Raw genomic sequence first — 22743 nt, forward strand, 5'->3', positions numbered from 1 at the left:
AATGAGCTCAGGGTAAAGCCATTGAATTTCCAAAATGTGCAAGAACTTAAACCGCAACAGCAAGAAAATAGACTCAAAAGAGCTAAAGACTTGCTTCGCTTGACCGAAAGTGATGATCTGCCGTATTTGGTTTTCTCCGATGAGAAAACATTCGTTGTCCAGCTTGCCAAATAGGTCAGCTGAAAATGTGCACCTTCGGTTGGCCACCAGAACTCAAGCGCCGGCCATGGTGATGGTGTGGGCCGCCATAACAGCCGATAGTTGTTCCCTGCTCGTATAAGTCGACCGTGACATTAGAATAAATGGCAAATATTATCGCGAAAATATTCTGGAGGGTGTATTAAAGGCTTGGGCGCGCAGACATTTTGACCACATACCTTGGACATTCCAACAGGACTCATCACACTCAGGACGCCCAAGAATGGTAACAAAATGAGGTTCCTCGCTTCATATTGGCCATCTCCGAAATCGATCTAAGCTTGTTAATAATATTACGATGTACCAAGTTTCGACCTAATCGGATAGTCCCTTCGGAAGTTATCATGCATACCAGCCAGTGGACAGACAGACGGACGGACGGACCGACATTGCTAGATAGACTCTAAATGTCCTGAAACGTATTTGATCCAAAGAGACCTAGGGTCTAAAACCGTTATTTTTATGAGGCTCGTTTTGGTATATACCCTCTCTAACCATATGGTTGATGGTATAAAAAAAAATAAAAAGCTTTAAGTTCGGCCAGGCCGAACTTTGAACACCTTCCACCATTTGCAAGGCATTTGGAAATTATCAAAAATAAATAAAATTCGAAAAACAAATTTGGTAAAAACTAGAAAATATCGAGTATAGGAAGTCGCTGTTATATTGGGGTCTAAACGAAGACGTAATCAAGCATAGGTAACTTTTATCATAGGTCATTACAATATTGAAACAAATTCGGTGAATAATGTAGCTAAAATCGTCAAAATACCGAGTATAGGGAGGTACTGTATGGAGGCTATACGAAGAACTGTACCTGCATAGAAAATTTTCTGTCACCGGCTGTAGTACCCATTGGGAACTTCAAATAAGAAATTTGAAACAATTCCGGTGAATAATGTAGCTAAAACAAGTAAGCAAAGGCTACAGTCGAGCGGGGCCGACCGTTGAATACCCTACAACACTATAATAAACAATAAGGTTTATATAGGCGAGATACTCGAACAAATTCCAGAAGATATTGTGACAAATAATAAAAGAAAACCATCAGCGATCATCTCCAAATGTTTAGGTGTTGAAATGGACCAAATACTGAAAAAATATCGGATTTTACAGTAGCTATACAGGTCGCAATTATAGACCAATCGACGCGGAAGTTCGGATGTAGCTAGAGTTTAGGGCGGTGAAGAAGAAATAGGGTTCTATTCTGACCCTAGCCCCACCTCCATTCTAAATTTCGTGAAGATCGGACCATAATTGCGACCTGTAGAGTGATTACAAATTAACATGGACAGACGGACAGACGGACGGACGGACATACATAGATCGACTCAACTCGGCGAGATAGGAAGATCCATATATACTTTCCTATGTGGGAAATCAATATTTCGAGGTGTTCCATAATTTTTGTCCCAATCAAACTTATAATACCCCCAACACATAGTGTTGTAGGGTATAATCATCGTAGAACTATATGGATAGTCAATACACATCCAGTAGGTAAACTACACAGTGGGAACTCCCTGTGTGGATTTTCAGACAATTCTATAGAAAAATTTGGCTACAATCATTAAAATACCGAATATCGGGGGTACCATTTTATGGTGGCTATATGATGTAGCCCATCATCAAAGTTGACCTGCAGACAAAAGGTTGATCTGTGCCGAATTTTAACTTCCTGTCGCAATTCGTTTTGACTCCAGCGTGATTACAACAGACCGACGGACTGCTAAATCGCCTTAGAATATTACGCTGATAAAGAATATGTATGCTCTGTTATGTCTAAAATTATTATTTGTATGAGTTACATACGGAATTACGAACTTTATATACTCACGATATTATGTATGGTGGAGGGTATAAAAATAGCGAAGTAACATTTGTAGAATATGTTGAGTTGCTAGATTCTATTTAAGGAAAGGCTTTAAACATATTATGGAAAAGGGACCAAAAACCCCTTCCGTGACTCGCTCAGGGGTTAACATCAATGACCAAAACAATCCTCGTATTGTTATCTGTAAAAATGCCGAAGACTTTATCTAATTAAAATGCATAAATTTCCAGAAATCTTAATCCAAAAATTTTACAAAATATAGAAAAGTCGAAACCTGCTCTCTCTCTATTAGGGTTACTTTCAAATCTTTCAACTTTTTCCGTAATATTTTTTTATTTCTGTTGCACAGTGTATTATAAAAAATATTTAATGATAAGAAACACAATATATGCTTCATTCTTGGTATGCCCTAATAAATTTTGCTGTGGAAATTCCTAAATACATGAATGTCACCAGTGGACATTTGTGGCGTTATCAATAAAAACAATTATTTAAAAAATTAAATATACTACAGTTCAATGTTATTCTCAAAACAAATGAGTGGTGTATATGTTGTTACTTTTAAATTAACCCTTCGACTTTTTCGTAGCATATATGTGTATATATATGTATAGTGTGATGTAGTAGCTTAGTATGTAAATATGTATAGTAGATTTATATGCATACGCATACATACGCATTCTATTGTTTGGATTTTTTTTATTAAAACAAAAACAATTGTTGTTTTTCAAAAATAAATAAACATACATATAAAAATGGTGGTATATTGGGTTGGATGTTTTCAAGCACAAAATATATGCAGGGTGAGATGAAAAAACTGCAACCAACTTCACACTGCTGTCATTTCAAAGCCTCTCGTTCGACAGCTGTTAAAATTATTCCAGTGACAGCTCATTATATTATTTACAAGCGTACAAAAGCATTTTGGTGAGAATTTTCCAGAAAAAAAATTATTCGTGATGGAATTCAAGCGGGACAGTGTGATTTCTTTATTTTTGGCTGGAAAACCCTAAATGGCTATCGTTAGAGCACTCCAGCATTTAAATGTGAATAAATTTTTTGTGTCTCGTACCATCGCTCATTACCGTGATACTGGTAGCGTAGCCCGACGTCAAGGAAGTGGACGGAAGAAAACAGCTACATCAGCAGAAATGGTTCGAGAAGTACAGAAGCGACTTGATCGAAACCCGCGTCGAAGTGGCCAAAATTCCATTCGGCAAATAATGAAAAATGAGCTCGGGGTAAAGCCGTTGAAATTCCAAAAAGTGCAAGAGCTTAAACTGCAACAGAAAGAAAATAGACTCAAAAGAGCTAAAGAGTTGCTTTGCTTGGCCGAAAGTGGTGAACTGCCGAATTTGGTTTTATCCGTCTCCGATGAGAAAACATTCGTTGTCCAGCAGTTTGTAAACAAACAACATGATCGTGTGTCGTTAGCTGAAAGTGTGCACATTCGGTTGACCACCAGAACTCAAGCGCCGGCCATGGTGATGGTGTGGGCCGCCATAACTGCCGGTGGTCTCTCTCTCTGCTCGTTTTAGTCGACCGTGGCATCAGACTAAATACCGAATATTATCGCGAAAATATTCTGGAGGGTGTATAAAAGCCTTGGGCACGCAAAAATTTTGGCCGCATACCTTGGACATTCCAACACGACTCAGCAAGCGCCACCCTATAATGGTTACAAAATGAGGTTCCTCGCTTCATTTCCAGCTCACAATGGACACCAAAATCTCCGGATACCAATCCGTTGGATTATTGTGTCTGGAATATTTTCGAAAGCAAGGTTGGGACTAAAAAATACCAAAGTATCGATCATCTCAAGCAAGCACTTCGCCGGGAATGGGCCGCAGAGCAACATTCGGGCAGCTTGCGACGGTTTCATTGGCCGTATGAATTCGAACAAATCTAAAATTGTTTCAAATTTGATGTTTTTTCCAAAATGAATAGGTATTGGCGTTTGAAAATTTGCATTGCAAATTAACCGAAATGGACGGAGACAAGTTCACCCCTCTTAGACAGATTTTGAATTTTTCGGATTAATTTTCCTTGGAATCCATTGATTTTTATCTGAAATATTGTTAGAGATACTAATAATATTTCAGATAAAAATGCGCGGTCTATTTCCGTCCAAAAATCGTAACGCCTTTCAGCGATGAAGTTTTTCGGTCCGTTTTTCTAAATATGATTAACAACTCACTTTAAGCGGTTTCATAGCAAATCAAAATATAACAAAGAAAGTAATCTACGGATTTATTCATCATAAAATTCTACTCCTAGGTACCAGAATACATTATACGTCCAAATCTGAAAGGCGCACTTGGTGTGGTGGTGTGTGAGGGCAGCATTTTAGAAGTATAGTACCAAAGACAAAAGTATTCCTTATCGAATATAAGTCACCGGAGGAAAGAAATCTTTTTTTTTTTTTCATTGTATAAATAATTGCATAAATTTTGAAAAAACAAATCGAAATTATTTCCTAATATTTACACCCTCAGCCACATTGCTAGGGAGGGTATGCAGGGTGAGATAAAAAATGACATAATTTTTAAATCTTTTTTTTTTAATTTTATTAAATGAAAGCAAAACTTATCGGAAATAGCATTATATTTTAGAATATCTTTAGATTTCTTCGAATTGGTCAACTTTGACACGAATTATGGCCTTCAAACGGCCAATGAAACCATCACACGCTGCCCGAATGTTGCTCTGCGGTATTTTGGGCCATTCCCGGCGAAGCGCTTGCTTGAGGTGATCAACACTTTGGCATTTTATTGTGCCAACCTTGCTTTCCAAAATTCTCCAGACACAATAGTCCAACGTATTGGTATCCGGAGATTTTGGTTGCCATTGTGTGCTGGAAATGAAGCGAGGAACCTCTTTTTGTAACCATTCTTGGGTGACGCTTTGGAATGTCCAAGGTCTGCGGCCAAAATGTTTGCGTGCCCGAGGCTTTAATACACCCTCCAGAATATTTTCGCGATAATTTCTGAAATTAATTCTGATGCCACGGTCGATTAATACGAGCGGAGAGCGACCATGGGCTGTTATGGCAGCCCACACTATCACCATGACCGGCGCTTGAGTTCTGGTGGCCAACCGAAGTTGCACATTTTCAGCTGACTTCTTTGGCAAGTAAACAGGATCATTTTGTTTGTTTACAAACTGCTGGACAACGAATGTTTTCTCATCGGAGAAAACCAAATTCGGCAGTTCACCACTTTCGGCTAAGCGAAGCAACTCCTTAGCTCTTTTATGTCTCTTTTCTTTCTGTTGCGGTGTAAGTTCTTGCACTTTTTGGAATTTCAATGGCTTTACCCCGAGTCCATTTTTCAATATTTGTCGATATGCTTATCTCACGAGCAATTTTCGGCCACTGCGACGTGGGTTTCGATCAAGTCGCTTCTTTATTTTTCGAACCATTTCTGCTGATGTTGCTGTTTTCTTGCGTCTACTTCCTTGACGTCGGGCTACGCTACCAGTATCACGGTAATGAGCGATGGTACCAGACACAAAAGATTTATTCACATTTAAAAGCTGGATTGCTCTAACGATAGCCACTTGTTGTTTTCCCGCCAAATATAAAGAAATCACACTATCCCGCTTGAATTCTATCAAGAATATCTTTTTTTTTCTGGAAAATTATCACCAACAACCTTTTGTACGCTTATAAATAATATTACTAGCTGTCACGGAAATAATTTTAACAGCTGTCGGACGAGTGGCTTAGAAATGAGAGCAGTCTGAAGTTGGTTGCAGTTTTTCATCTCACTCTGTATGTATGGTGAAGGGTACACAAAAGGTTCAAAGTTGATAGTGGTGTAGGGTATCATATAGTCTTTGCTGGTTAATACTACAATTATTGAAAATAATCGAATATGAAATGTGAATTGTGGTTAATGACCGCAAAAGTATTTTAGCACAGCGCGCATAATACCACCAAGTTTGTAAATAAATCATGATGTATAATGTACATGATAAGGCTGGTGTACTTTTTTCGAACATTTTTTATATTCAAGTATAGTAAAGAAAAAACATAATTTGGAATTCACAGAGAAAAAAAACCGGAGGTTTGGAAATAATGCCGTCTTCTACGCTTAGGTCAAATGCGAAAATGGACGAAATTCGTCCACTGCTTCTCGTACCCAAAAAATATCAACATTTTAAATAATAAAATCAATTCTCCAGAAATGTGAGTTCTCAGTATCCGATTTCTTCCAACCTCACTCGCACCCTATATTATTGCCAAATCTCTTGTGAAAAATGAAATGAAATACATCGGTCCAGATTCAAAAGAAAATAAAACAAACCCAATAAAAAAGAATATGTGATATAAAGGGAGGGGCCCAATCGATATAGTCCGAACATTGAATTATGTATTTCAGACTCTGTTCAGGTGAAAAATAAGCAATGTCGGCCTACTCTATCTCGTACCTGGCCACAAAAGCTAAAATCATTCTGTTTTCTCACAGTTAAAATCAATCCGCTGTCGTTCTATTTTTAGAATACAGGAGTTGAATTTGTGTTTGTCAACCCTTTATATTTTGAAGTGCCTGATGGAGGGGTTGAACTGGCGATCTTATTGTTTAACGGCAAACTCTTCCAACTTCGCCTTCGCCAGCGGAAAGTCCACCTTAAATACCTTTTAGATTGGTTCAAGCAAATTATTTTAGTATTTACACAATTTGTTTATTATTTCTTGGATAGAAATTTAAAAAAAAAACAAGTTAAAAAGTATCAGTCGGTATTGCCGACAGATATATACCCTCAGCCTGTGTTCGATTATTTAAATATAATTTGACTAGTGTTACAATTATTCAAACGTTTGACCCTCTATGGAGCAGGTTCCGGAAGAATGGGCCAATATTGTATATTTCGTATCGGACCCAAAAATATGATATAAATATTCCGACGTTCCTGGTATGGATTATATCGACTAACTCCTTCACTTTATAGGAAATATGTAATAATTTTTAGAAAATGTTAAAATGTGCCTGATGTACAAGATAGAATCTACCGAAATATTCCACATTTATACTTCATCTGATAAAAATAAAAATATTGAGCGGAATCTTGGACAACATTGCAAAGGATATTTATGTCCAATTTTATGCGAAATCGTAAATTCCGATAAAATTCATATTTATATCAGGCTTCTTATTGGGAGAAATATTTGAGCATAGCAAGTAGTAAAGAATTTTCTAATTGTTTCGAAAGTTATGACAGATAAAATTATTGAAAATTGTGACCCCAGAAGGGGTTGGTTTTCCAAAATCTTGAACCCTATGTTTGGGGGAGATGAAATGGTTCGATCTATATCACCTTTATAACAGATCTTGTGTTGATAGAAATATTGAGAGTCTAAATGGAATCGGATATTAATTTGGCGTTTTATGAGCTTTATGGGTATTCAAAATTTCGACACTTTGTGGGGGAGGTACCAGGTGGAGTAGACCGATACATTCCATGTTAACGCCAGATCTTGGGTTTATAAAAATATTGGAATGTGTGAAATTTTAAGACGTTCGGATCCTTACATTACATTTTATAAGAGTTATAATTATCCAAAATTTTGACCCTTTGTGGGGGAGGTCCCTGATGGAGTAAACCGATATTGTCCATTTTCGCGCCGGGCCTAGCACTTAAGCAAATATTAGGATTCGCAAAGTTCGAGCAAAATCGGATCATCCTTTCTCTTTCTGTGCAGAAAATATATTTTTTGAAAATTTCGACCATTTGTGGGGAAGGTACCAGAAGGAGTGGACCGATGTATTCCACCTTCAAACCAGACCTTGGGTTAATAAAAATATTGGGATGTGTGAAATTTGAAGACCATCGGACTCTTACTTCACATTTTATAAGAGTTGTTATTATTCAAAATTTTGACCCTTTGTGGGGGAGGTACTTGATAGAGTGGACCGATATTGTCCATTTTCGCACTTGACCTAGCACTGACAAAAATATTAGAATTCGCAAAGTTGGAGCAAAATCGGATCATAATTTCTCTTTCTATGCAGAAAATATATTTTTTGAAAATTTCGACCTTTTGTGGGGGAGGTACCAGAAGGAGTGGACCGATATTGCCCATCTCCGAACTCGATCTAAGTTTGACAAAAATATTACGATGTACAAAGTGTGGACCAAATCGAGTACTTCCTTCGAGAGTTATCGTGCGCACCAGCCAGCCAGACAGACAGACAGACAGACAGACAGACGGACGGACGGACGGACGGACGGACATCGCTAGATTGACTCCAAATGTTCTGAAACGGATTTGGTCCAAAGAGACCTAGGGTCTAAAACCGTTATTTCGACTAGGCACGTTTTGACCGTATCAAATGATATATACCCTCTGTAGCCATATGGCTGAGGGTATAATTAAGTAAGAATGGCTATAGTCGTGCAGAACCGACCATGTGATACCCTACAACACTAAAATATATTGGAGGACCCTTTAGGTCCAAATTACGTTTGGCTACGATTGGTTTATTTCATTTGGTTCATTTGAATCCCTATATTTGCATCTTCAAGAACAATTGGCTTTAATTCCGACCCTAACCCTACCTTTATATAATACCTTCAACACATACATAGTCTTTACAAAATGTACAATTCAAAATTGTAATTGTTTAAAAATGTGATACCCTGCAACACTACAATATGTTCGAAGTCCTCTTCTATCCAAATAATGCAAGAGAGCCCTGCCCAGAGGTTACCCTTAAGTTTTTGACCCGGAGAATTTGGCCAATATTTACGCACTCCGTAGTGTTGTTAAGTATTCAAAATAATTGCACACGAAAGTTGTAGTCCATTTTACAGCTAAATATAATCCAATGGTCATCCAAAATGCTAGGCTTCTTCCCTGTCCTTAACTCTCTTCCGATGCGAAATTCCGTGTCGATCAGTTTTCAATTGTGGCCTACAGAACGACTAAAAATTAAAAAAAAATTAAATTTTTTAGCCATTTAAACCTATAAATGTACATCCTAAGAACAGTAGGCTTTAATACCGACCCTACCCCCATGCAAAATTTCGTGAGGATCGGACGATAATTGCGACATAGATTTAATACTCTCAAAACGTAGTGTTGGGTGGGTGTAAAAATTTAGAAAATTTAACATTGTAGGTCAAATTGAAAAAATCGCATGCGATAAAAAAAATTCGACAAAAATGAAAAAAAAAAATAAAACAAAATATATAACTTTTTTTTTGGTATATCCCGCGATTTTCTTAGATTTTATCCTTTTCTGGCGAGAGACCATTCCAATTTGATGGGAATTGTGAAAATCTGCCAGGGGTTCTTGATTTATAAGCAGAATAAATAAGATCATTTTTTTATATATATTTTTTACCGATTTTGCTATATATCCGATTTCTTGCCTGTTAGCATCACTTAGTGGTCAGAAGTGATCTTTTAATGTATTTTTGATTTGCCTGGGATTAAAAATATTCGCGGTTTAGTGGAAATTTTCCTATTTTCTTACATAAAAGTTAAGGTCTATTTTACCCGCTAATTATTGTCCGATGGCCGCCCAAATTGTTACTCCATGTAAATTTTTGCGTCGATTGGTTCATAATTGTGACCTATAGAGCAACTGCAAAACCAGGAAATTTTTCTGTTTTTGATCCATTTCAACCCCTTAATTACGTGCGATCATCTCCAAAAACAATAGGGTTCTATTCTTATCCTAACCTCACCTCCCATTTCAATTTCGTGAGGATCGGTTCATAATTGCGACCTGTAGCTTGATTACAAATTAACATGGACAGACGGTCGGACGGACGGACGGACATACATAGCTAGATCGACTCAGCTCGGCGAGCTAGGAAGATCCATATATACTTTCCTATGTGGGAAACCAATATTTCGAGGTGTTACATAATTTTTGGCCCAATCAAACTTATAATACCCCCAACACATAGTGTTGTAGGGTATAATCAGGAAATTTTTCGGTTTTTGGTCCATTTCAACCTCTAAATATCGTGCGATCATCTCCAAAACCAATAAGGTTCTATTCTGACCCTAACCCCACCTAATTTTTCACTTTCGGGAAGATCGGGCCATAACTGCGACCTGTAGCTTGATTACAAATTAACGCGGACAGACAGACGGACGGACATACATACCTAGACCGACTCAGATCGTCAAGATAGGAAGATCCATATTTAGTTTCCTAAGTGGAGGACCAATATTTCAAGGTGTTACATAATTTTTGGCCCAATCAAACTTATAATACCCCCTAACACAAAGTGTTGTAGGGTTCAAAAACAGCTGCACCAGTTTGATGGCATTTTATTTCTATTTAAGATTTTCCTTTATCGAAAAAAAGAAAAAATATTACTTTTTCCAAAGTTTGTCTAAGGGCATGTTAGTTTTACCACCACTGCACAATGGTTCCACATCCAATTATTCTGGCCAAAACTATTTCAATGTCTTTTTCATAATAAATATTGGCCATCACCATATCTACACCCAAGAAACCAACAATGACCTCGACTGACCAAATTTCAGAATCCCACACCCATTTAGAACTTTTTGAGCAATTATAGTACGCATTTTCAAAAAATCTCTGTATTTCAACCTCAGATACCAACAATAATAGTATGCATATCAAAAAACCAGCTTATTTTCTCAACCACAGGTACCAATAGTGACATACATATTAAATTTCCAGATTTCAGCCCAACTCCTTCAGCGAATACACATTTCGAAAACCAGCACGATATCTCAATTTCAAATACCAACAGAAAACATACATCTGAGGATTTCAGGCCTATCCTTTCACCAATTATCAAATGTAGCACCATTTAGTAAAATTGTAATACGCACATCCAACCACATGCACCATCACTGACATCCATATCAAAATTTAGGATGTCCCTTCACCCTACACCAAATTATGTTTCCAAAACCACTACTATATCTCAAATTCAGACAGCAACAGAGAATTCAATATCAAATTTGAGGATTTCAGCTCCATCCCTTTACCCAATACGAAATTTAGTACTATTTTGTATTTTTCGTACAAATATAGAACGCATTTTTAAACCGCAACCAAATCTCAAACTCAATAACCTTCAGTAATCTAAATATCAGTTTTAGAATTATATTTCTGTCCCTTCACCCAATACTAAATATAGCATCATTCTGTGCACTTCGCGTGCACTTGTAATACACATTTCCGAAACCACAACAATATGTTCAGACTACACATGAACAGTGTGAACCCTAATACCAAATTTCAGATTTCAAGCACTATTTTTTCAACCAATACCGCATTGTACCAACTTTTGTACTATTGAGTACTTGTAGTTCACATTTCCTAAACCATCTCCAAAAGGGACCACAGTACAAAATTTCAAACTTCCTGCTTTATCCGTTCATCCTAAACCAAACTGTTCCAAAATTTATTACCATTTTGTACAATTCGCACACTTAGTACACTTTCCCAAAATCACCTTTATATATTAAATTTACTTTTCAACCTTGATTCTCATACCAACATTTCAAGTTTTTAGCCCTATCCGTTCACATAATACCAAATGATACGGTTTTAGAAGTTTTCTACCATTATAGATTTATTGCACTTCAAACAAGCATAAACCTTTTAGTACATTTTATTACTTTTCATACCCTTTTAGTAGGACAACTTTACAATTTGAAATATAAAAATTCTAAGGGAATTTGCGGCCAAGTATAGGCGATTTTTTTAATTATACCCTATGCCACATAGTGGTAACGGTATTATGTCTTTGTGCATTTGTTTATTTGTTACAATTGAGAATCTTCATAGAATCACTATACCCTCAGCCATATGGCTACAGAGAGTATATATCATTTGATACGGTCCAAACGTGCCTAGTCGAAAAAACGGTTTTAGACCCTAGGTCTCTTTGGATCAAATCCGTTTCAGAACATTTGGAGTCGATCTAGCGATGTCCGTCCGTCCGTCTGCCTGTCTGTCTGGCTGGTTGGTGCGCACGATAACTCTCGAAGGGAGTATCCGATTTGGTCCAAACTTGGTTCATCGTAATATTTTTGTCAAACTTAGAGTTCGAGTTCGGAGATGGGCGATATCGGTCTACTCCTTCTGGTACCTCCAACACAAAAGGTCGAAATTTTCAAAAAAAAAAATATTTTTTGCACAAAAAGTGGAAGGATAATCCACTTTTGCTCTAACTTTACACATCCTAATATTTTCGTCATTGCAATGTTAGGTGTGACAATGGACAATATCGGTCCACTCCATCAAGTACCTCCCCCACAAAGGGTCAACATTTTGAATAATTACAACTCTCATAAAATGTGATGTAAGAGTCCGATTGTCTTCAAATTTCACACATCCCAATATTTATATTAAGCCAAGGACTGGTGTTAATATGGAATATATCGGTCCACTCCTTCTTGTACCTTCCCCACAAATGGTCGAAATTATCAGAAATATATTTTTTTGCACAGAATAAGAAAGGATAATCTGATTTTGCTTCAACTTTGCAAATACTAATATTTGTGTCAGTGCTAGGGCTTGTGTGAAAATGGACAATATTGATCCACTCCTTCTGGTACCTCCCCCACAAAGGGTCGAAATTTTGAATAATTACAACTCTCATAAAATGTGATGTAAGAATCCGATTGTCTTCAATGTTGTTAAGATGGAATATATCGGTCCACTCCTTCTGGTACCTCCCCCACAAATGGTGGAAATTTTCAAATAAAAAAAAAAAAAAACATATTTTTTGCACAGAAAGAGAAGCGATAATTGGTCAAACTTTGCATATCCTAATATTTGCTTCAGTTCTAAGTCTCATACGAAAATTGACAATATCGGTCCGCTCCTTTTGGTACCTCCCTCACAAACGCTCAAAATTTTAAATATCCATGAAGCTCATAAAAAGCGAAATCAACATCCGATTCCCTTCTAGACATGGTACATGGTACATCTACAATATTTTCATCAACACAGGATCTGTTATAAAGATGGTTGAGATCGGACCATTGCTTTTGCTACCTGCTCTACATAGGGTTCGACATTTTGGAAAAAAACGCTCAAAGAAATCAAAATAAGAATCAAACTCTCTTCAAATTTCACACATACAACCATTTTTGCTAACACAAGATTTGTTCTCAAGATGATACATATTTGCAAACCCCTTCTGGGTCGCAATTTTCAGTACTTATATCTGTCATAACTTGCGAAACAAGTAAGCGATTCTTTGCAACTTGCTATATCTAAATATTTCTCTAAACCAGAAACTCGAGTTGCACATGGAATTTATGATTTCGATTTTATTGTAATTTTTGTATGTATTATATTTTTGTTACAAATGTAAATTTAATAAAAAAAAACGAGCTCGAGGTCTTTGTTGTTGTTTAATTATTTATTATTTCCGATATTTCGTCCTCCAACGGAAGAGATCATCAGGAACAATACTGTTTAAACATATAACAAAATTTTACAAAATATCGCCAAGCTTCGACGCCGACCATGTGTTGTTGCCATCTGTAGCATTCAGCAGCATTCTCTTATTGTATTTTCTTTATTTTTCTGATCAGATGTCTGTAATATTATATTTTTATCTGTATTAGGTTAATAATGAGATTAAATAATTCGGTCGACTATATCTGGCACCTCGCACACATTTTAACATTTTCTAAAAATCTCATATGTCATATAAAGTCGCAATATTTTTATCATATTTATTTAGATCCAATGCGAAAGGGTCCGTATTGGTTCATTCCTTCGGGAACTACTCTATAGAGGTTCAACAAATTAAATGGTCATGACAGAAGTCCATAAATATTTTAATAATAGCACTTGGGCAGAGGGTATACCTCTGTCGGCAAATCCGACTGATACTTTATAACTTTTTTTCTGAGTCAATTTATGCATGTCAGTCCGTCCGTCCGTCCATGTATTCTTGTGAACAAAACGCAGCTCGCATTTATTATCCGATCGAAATTAAATTTTGCAAACACTCTTTTTTCTGGCCCAAGGACGAACCCTATTGAAATTGGCAGTAATCGGATCAGATTTAGATATAGCTCCCATATATATATAACCTCAACCGATTTCGGGTTAATTGTGCACCAAATAGCCAATACCAGTCCAAATCACCTGAATTTTGGCATATCCAACCGATCTCAGTCTAGAAGAAAGTAAATTAAAGTTGGTGAAAATCGGTTCAGATTTTGCTGTAGCTCCCATATATATGTTTCATCCGACTTGGGGTTTTAAGTCCCTCAAATGCGTAATATGCATTCGACAACAATGATATTTGGTGCCAGATAACAGATACTACTCGAAAACACCTGTCTTAAATTTTATAGAAATCAGTTCAGATTTGGATATAGCTCCCATATATATCTTTATACGATATCAGGTTTATTGTGCACCAAATGACTAATATCTGCCCAAATGGACTGAATTTGACTGAATTCATCCTATAAACTACTACTTAAAATTTCGATATAGCTATAGCTCCCATATATATGTTTCATCCGATCTGGGGTTTTAAGTCCTCCACATGTGTATTATACACTCCAGAAGAATGACATTTGGTACCGGATAACAGATACTGCAAATGATGGCTAATATTAGTCCAAATGGAGTGATTTTCGGAAAGTACATTTCCATTTTGTGCAACTCGGCTCCGATATATATTTTTTTAATATCATCCTTCTCCAAGTTATATCCCGTACTCTATAGCAAACTATGAGTGGTCTAAAGCCAAGTGTTGATAGGTGGTATGATCTACTTGAAATAAATTCTCTACCAAATATGCATAGTGGTGTAGGGTATCATATAGTCGGCCCCGCCCGATTTTTGACTTTTCCTTACTGGTTTTGTTTTAGATTCTCCGGGCCAAGAATCGAGGTAGTACTAAAGTGGGCTGATGGAGGACACCAAGACCGTTCATTCCAAAATTTTTCATTTTAATTAACTTATTCAATATGTTGATTATGTTTATTTCATAAAACTTTGAGAACAGAAATTAACTCGATGTGGCACGTTCTCTCGAATTAACTGCAATAAAATCCCCACGAAAGCAGCTGAAATGAGAAAAAAAATCACTTTCGTTTTCTCCTTTTTGAAGGCAACGTCGATATACCTTTTCCTGATTGCCTGAATCACATTATGTTTCAGTACAAATATTATAAAAATGAATACTCCCTGTAGGGCATTGCAAACATCGGTGGCCATAAACACATAATCGGATATTTCAAAATCTCTCAGGCAAAACGATAATATGTCCATAATCCATGAGATGCCCATTACAATGAAGAGGCGTAGAATTATAACACAACTGCAGGATAATAATAATTGAATGCCTCACATCACATCAATGTGGTTTTGTGGTCATTATAAATTAAATGAATCAGCAGCAAACATAGAAAACTCCAAAAACAAATTCTACTTACTATTCTCCGAAAAATTTCTTTGTCAGTTTCATTGCGGCCACGTCGTGTTTGATGCGATAAATATGCAATGACAAGGAGAAAAATATTGCGACATTGACCAACATAATTATCAAATTTGGCCAGTAGAAGTAAATGGCCGAAGACCATTGGTTGGCTGTAAGGTGTAAAAAAAAGTTTAAAAGTATCAGTCGGTTGTGCCGACAGTTGTATACCCTCTGCCATTTGTTCGATTATTTAAATACATTTTGGCTTCTGTTACGATTATTCAAATTATTTACCCTCTATGAAGTGGGTTCCGAAGGAATGGACCAAATTCATCAATTTCATATCGGACCTAAATAAATATGATATAAATATTGCGACGTGTCAGGTTTAACCTATATTGGTTACTTCCTTCACTTTATATGAGATATGTTAACAGATAAAATCGATCGAAGTATTCCAATTTCCTTACTTCATCTAATACAGGTGGTCAGATATTGGTATGGGCACAACTACAAGAAAATCGCATATTTATGTCCTATTTTATGAGAAATCATAAATGTCATATTCATCTCAGATCTCTGATTGAGAGAAATAGATATAGCAAGTTGTAAAGAATCGCAAGTTATGACAGGTGAAAGTATTGAAAATTGTGACCCTTTGTGGGTGGGGTACCAGCAGGAGTTCGGAGATATGTATCATCTCCATAACAGATCATGTGTTAGTAAAAATGTGTGTGTAGGTGTAAAATTTGAAAATAGAGTTGGATGCTTATTTCGCTTTCTTTGAGCGTTTTGTTTTTAAAAATCTTCAACCCTATGTGGGGCAGGTAGCAGAAGAAAGGGTTCGATCTCTTCCATTTTTATAACAGATCTTGTGTTGATGGAAATACTGAGATGTACCAAGTCTGAATGGGATCGTATGTCAACTTCTCGTTTTATGAGCTCCATGGGTATTCAAAAATTTGACGAAGAACGAGTTTCTGGTGTAAGTAAAAAATACGATGTTTGATGTATGAAGAGAACCGGGTGCTTATTTCGGATTTTATAATCGGTTTGGTTATTGAAAACTTTTACCCTTTGTGTGGGAGATCGCAGAAGGAATGGTCCGATCTCTACCATCTTTACAACAGGTCTTTTGTTGATAGAAATTTTGAGATGTGCCAAGTTATTACTGGAATCGGATGTTTATTTCGCGTTCTATGAGCTTTATTTTAGCACTGATGCTAATATTAGGGTTTGCAAGGTAGAAGCATAATCGAATTATTCTTTCTAAAATATTTTTTTTTTTTTTTTTGGAAATTTCGACCATTTGTATGGGAGGTACCAGTAGGAGGGGAAGGATATTGCCTACATCCGAACTCGATCTAAGCTTGTTAATAATATTAAGATGTACCAAGTTTGGACCAAATCGGATACTCTCTTGGAGAGTTATCATGCGCACCAGCCAGACAGACAAAAGGACATACGGACAACGCTAGATCGATTTCAAACATGCTAGGATTTGGAGACCGAGTATCTAAAACCGTTGTTTCGATGAGGCACGTTTTAGCCGCATCATGACCTATGGCTGAGGATATAAAAAACAAAATTACAAACTCTTCCCATCCAAACTTACTATCCAACCAGCAAGCTTCATTGCCAATGCCTGGTTTAAATTTGTCCGGCACCTTGTCCGACAACTGGGCCCATATTACAATCAAAGTAAACAGCAGAGCCGTACCCCAGCCATAACTGGAGTAGTAAACAAAACGTTTTGTGTGCCTTCGATATAAGGAATTTTCTTTCAAGTGCCTGAAGTTCAGCAGCATGTCATAGCATAATATTGATAACCATTGATAGGTGGAGGTGAAAAAGAAATAGCTGGATATACCTGAGAATGATTTGGGGGCAAAATATGTTAAAAGCAAACAAAACACAAATTAGTGCGAACATATCAGAAGCATTTTGTCGACAAATATATAGCCTCAGTCCATGACTCTGGGTCTGTCAACAAAACCGACTGATGCGTTTCGTACCACTTACCCAACAGTTTACAGTAAAAATCCTCAAATACATATTCCGAGATATTAATAAAACTGAATATCGAATAGGCTCCAATCAGGGAAATAAAATAGGAAATCAATTGTTTGCCTCTTATGTCGCGACTTAGATCACCTACAAATAGATATATCAGTGTAGTAGGCACCAGAAAGATCACTGATATTGCCATAGCTGCAAAGAAATGAAATCATTTTTTGTGTTACAAACATATCTAAAATCTTTTCCCTCTTGCCCACCGTATGTGTTCAAAGCGAGTGAGAATTTTGCTTCATTTAGTATGGGACAGCTCAGGGCCATCAATTGAAGCTCTTTCGAATCCTCCTTCCAATATGGTGAAAGACAGTAGCTGACAGTATCGATTATATCGCCAGTGCGGCTAATAAAAAGTTCACCATTCTGAAATCATAAAAAAAATTAATTGAAATGTAGATAATTTTAAATATAACATGAAAAAACCAGTAAAGAAAGTCCTAAAGTCGGGCGGGGCCGATTTTATGATACCCTACACCACTTTGCTAATTTAGTTGAGCTCCACATAATAAGTAAAAGTTTTTATGGGAGAATTCAATCATACACGCAATGATTATAATTATAATTTAAAATTCAAATGACTAAATATGCCGAAGCATTTGTATCTTTTTAATTCGGACTTGTATTGCCCATTTGGTGCACAATTAATTTGAAATCGGATAATAATATATATTGGAGCTATATCCAAATCGGAACCGATTTCGATAAAATTTGGCAAAGATATTTCTGAGCGGTATTTGATATATTTCCCTGAATATCGTTGTTACGGAGTGCATGACAAAGTGCATGACAAATCGGATGAACAGTATATATGGGTGCTATAGCTATATCTGAACCGATCTTCATCAAATTTGACATACTAGCTTCTAGACTCAGTTCGGTCGTAAGTGCCAAATTTCATCCAATTTGGGCAAATATTAGACGTTTGGTGCACAATCCAAGTTAAATCGGACGAAGTTATATATGGGAGCTATATCCAAATCTGAACCGATCTCGATAAAATTTAGCAAATGTATTTCTTAGCTGTATTTGATATATTTCCCCAAATATTGTTGTTGCAGAGTGCATATTACGGCTGCGGAGGACAAAAATAACAAATCGTATGAACAATATATATGGGAGCTATAGCTATATCTGAACCGATTTCGATCAAATTTGGCATACTTATTTCCAGGCCTAATTTGGTTGTATGTGCAAAATTTAATACTATTCAGACTGATATTACACGTTTGGTGCACAATAAAAGACAAATCGGACGAAGATATATATGGGAGCTATATCTAAATTTTGACCGATTATCTCCAATTTCAATAGGGTTCGTCCTTGGGCCAAACAAATGACTTGTGCAAAATTTCATCTGGATAAGGTAATAAATGCGAACTGTACTTTGTTTACAAAAATACATGGACAGACGGCCGGACGGACAGACAGACGGACGGACAGACGGAAGGACGGACGGACGGACTCAGAATGTGATTCTATGGAGATCATCAAAAGGAACTATGGGTCTATCTCGTTTCCTTTTGCCTGTTACAAACAAATGCACAAAGACATAATACCCTGACCACCGTGTGGTGTAGGGTATAAAAAGCGGACCAGACTATATGACACCCTACACCCCTATGTATGTATATATATATATATATATATATATATATATATATATATATATATATATATATATATATATATATATATATATATATATATATATATATATATATATATATATATATATATATATATATATATATATATATATATATATCATTCAATAAAATAAAAAAAAAACGTAAAAAAATGTAAAAAATGTGGCGTTTGACTTTGTTGCGTATTTTAATTCGTAATGGGTACTACGAGTACAGCATTTTACAAAAAATTGCGCATGCAGGCGCACGTCTTCGTATAGCCTCCATATAACGGTACCTCACAATATTCGGTGTTTTAATGATTTTAGCGATATTATTGACCGGAGTTATTTCAAATTTAGTATTTAGAGTTCATAATGGGAACCTACAGTTTATGCCAGAAATTCGGTATGTTGACGATTTATACCTGACAGAACTACATATTAAAAAAAAAAATAACATTTAAGTCAATTTTATTTGGCATCGTTTGGAAAAGTTTTATGCTCTATTTGAACTACTTTCGACAAAGCTTTTCGATATGGACTGGTCTGGGCAAAATACATTTCCTACGGAATTTATATGGGATTCGGAATCAAAATCAGAACATTAAGACTGAATTCTTGGAATACGTTATAAGAAATAACAAATACGATTTTGGACTCAAAATAAAGTCGTCTGCCAAGTATAGGCCATATCGGCTAAGATTTAGCTATAGCTTCGATATATAGAATATACTTGCTTTTAATTTTGAGCATTCTCCAACATTTTGTACAAAATAAATATTTTAAATTAAGTGGAAATCGATTCAGATTTAGATATAACAGGATAAGTACCTCGCGAACCACGCCGCCGTGGTGGATTACTGAACGTACAATTCAGCTTTATTCCTCCGAGGATTCCTCACGTCGGAGGCCTGTGGGAAGCAGCCATAAAAAGGAATAAAAGTGGTGCTTAACAGTCGCTCCATATCATCGCTGTCTCCAGACCCCAACCACCTCGTAGAAACTCTGACACCCGGGCATCTGTTAATCGTAGCGTGTCTGCGGTCGCTACCGCCAGAATACGCCGAAGGAGACAACGACAACATAGAGAGGTACTCCAGGCGTTGGCACATGCTTTCCGCTCTCAAGCAGATGTTCTGGCGGGCCTGGATATATATGAAAATCCGATCTCAAATTAATCGAATTTAACATAGGTTTTAGACACTTCACTACATTCGTTACGTGTACCTCTACTAATTACGCATAGTGGAGTAGAGTATCACATAGTCGGTCCCGGACGACATCTGTCATTTTTATACCCTACACCACAAGGTGGTCAGGGTATTATGTCTTTGTGAATTTGTTTGTAACAGGCAAAAGGAAACGAGATAGACTCATAGTTCCTTTTGATGATCTGCATAGAATCACTTTCTGAGTTGATTTATGCATGTCAGTCCGTCTGTCCGTCCGTCCGTCTGTCCATGTATTCTTGTGAACAAAATGCAGGTCGCATTTATTATCCGATTGAGATGAAATTTTGCAAACAACATTTGTTTGGCCCAAGGACGAACCCTATTGAAATTGAAGATAATCGGTAAAAATTTAGATATAGCTCCCATATATATATCTTCGTCCGATTTGCCTTTTATTGTGCACCAAACGTGTAATATCAGCCCGAATAGTATGGAATTTTGCACACACAACCAAATTAGGCCTGAAAATATGTATGCCAAATTTTATCGAAATCGGTTCAGATATAGCTATAGCTCCCATATATATTGTTCATCCGATTTGTTATTTTTGTCCTCCGCAGCCGTAATATGCACTCTGTAACAACAATATTTGGGGAAATATATCAAATGCAGCTCAGAAATACATTTGCTAAATTTTATCGAGATCGGTTCAGATTTGGATATAGCTCCCATATACAACTTCGTCCGATTTACCATTTATTGTGCACCAAACGTCTAATATTTGTCCAAATGGGATGAAATTTGGCACATACGACCGAATTTAGTCTAGAAGGTAGTATGCCAAATTTGGTGAAGATCGATTCAGATATAGTTGTAGCTCCCATATATATTGTTCATCCGATTTATTGTATTTGTTACCCACAGCCGTAATATGCGCTCCGTAACAACGATATTCAGGGAAATATATCAAATACAGCTCAGAAATATCTTTGCCAAATTTTATCGAGATCGGTTCAGATTTGGATATAGTTCCCATATACATTTTTATCCGATTTCAAATTAATTTCGCACCAAATGGGCAATACAATTCCGAATTTAAAAGATACAAATGCTTCGGCATATTTAGTCCTTTGAATTTTAAATTATAATTATGATCATAGCGTGTATGATTGAATTCTCCCATAAAAACTTTTAATTATTAAGTGGAGCTCAACTAAATTAGCAAAGTGGTGTAGGGCATCATAAAATCGGCCCCGCCCGACTTTAGGACTTTCTTTACTGGTTTTATTTTCTTTAATTATTTGGTAATGGTGTTCACACTCAACACATCTTTTACTCGTTACTACTACGTGTTTGTACATGTTACATCTTCAATAATGAATACATTTTAAAACATTCCCTCCCTACCCACCTCCTTTAGTTCCCACAAATCCTTGTCGCCCAATAAATATTCCAAATATTGACAGGGCCTACCCATTTGCAATACAAAACGTTGATATATATTCACCCGCTGCTTCTTTCCACTGTCCATGGCGATGTTCATGTAAACATTTATTTTCGTATCTTTGGGTATTCTTTCGCAACGAAAAGTATATTCGTTGTAGAACTCATCATGGCGACAGCATAACTTCACGCACATCTTTGGTTTACCACAGACACAACCACGTAAATGTGTTTCAGTTTCCCGTGCATTGTTGCCGAAGTACAGACGAAATTTATATTCGGCGACTTGGGTGCGCGATATCAACACGTTTTCGTGGATATATGAACCGTTTTCAAGTGGCCGCTTACCGCTGAGATCAATTGTGTCCTTAAAGGGACACAACGCACCGTTTGTTAAAGGCGCCAATTGCAGTCTTTTCACTTGTAGCAATAGAAAAATTATGACGTTTTTTATTGACAACATCATTTTTGTTGTAGATCTTGTTCTAAACTGAATATTGCATATGCCACAGCAGCATTGGCATGATTTATAGAAAATGAATTTTTAAGATATTTATAAGTATGCATCATCTTTGGCTTTATATTGCGCTCTCTGTAGGGCTAAGCCCGTAAGTGACAGTAATTATAAAAATAACAAAATTTTTATTTCAAAGACCGTCTGGTAGAAGTATCCAAAAAGGCTTCCCTATATATTTTATAGAAGCGTTAGCAAACATATCGTTAGGTCTACCCTCACATGAACATTCCACGTAAAGCTGATCATGAGCAAAGCAGGAACATGCTAAATTTAGTCCGCATACAAGAAGAGTTTGTCTCAGGGATTTATTATTTGTCATAGTAAATGCCAACGGTAGAGGAAACTGCAATCTTTTCAAGTTAAACTGCATTTTTGTAGATATTGGAGAGATTTTAGGTAGCAATACATATCATACCCGTAATAATCGTAGACTCAATTAAATTGTTTTGTAGTTTTTTTTTTACTGTTAGCCTACGAG

General features: G+C 36.5%; 2 protein-coding genes across 3 annotated transcripts in view; one reads left to right on the forward strand and one right to left on the reverse strand.

The window, feature by feature from the left end:
- Positions 1–22743, forward strand: part of LOC101889113 (G-protein coupled receptor Mth2) — a 361585-nt gene that overhangs the window by 120757 nt on the left and 218085 nt on the right. The window lies entirely within an intron of this gene.
- LOC105262435 (G-protein coupled receptor Mth2) lies at positions 14942–22213 on the reverse strand. Its single transcript, XM_059126417.1, has 7 exons — positions 21717–22213; positions 17710–17869; positions 17456–17644; positions 17049–17303; positions 15450–15603; positions 15140–15334; positions 14942–15080 (listed from the first exon to the last, which is right to left on the reverse strand). The coding sequence occupies exons 1-7, from the start codon at positions 22209–22211 to the stop codon at positions 15023–15025; spliced, it is 1506 nt and encodes a 501-aa protein (XP_058982400.1). The 5' UTR covers positions 22212–22213; the 3' UTR covers positions 14942–15022.

This window comes from Musca domestica, unplaced genomic scaffold, assembly GCF_030504385.1.
Source record: "Musca domestica strain aabys unplaced genomic scaffold, Musca_domestica.polishedcontigs.V.1.1 38, whole genome shotgun sequence".
NCBI classification, from domain to species: domain Eukaryota; kingdom Metazoa; phylum Arthropoda; class Insecta; order Diptera; family Muscidae; genus Musca; species Musca domestica.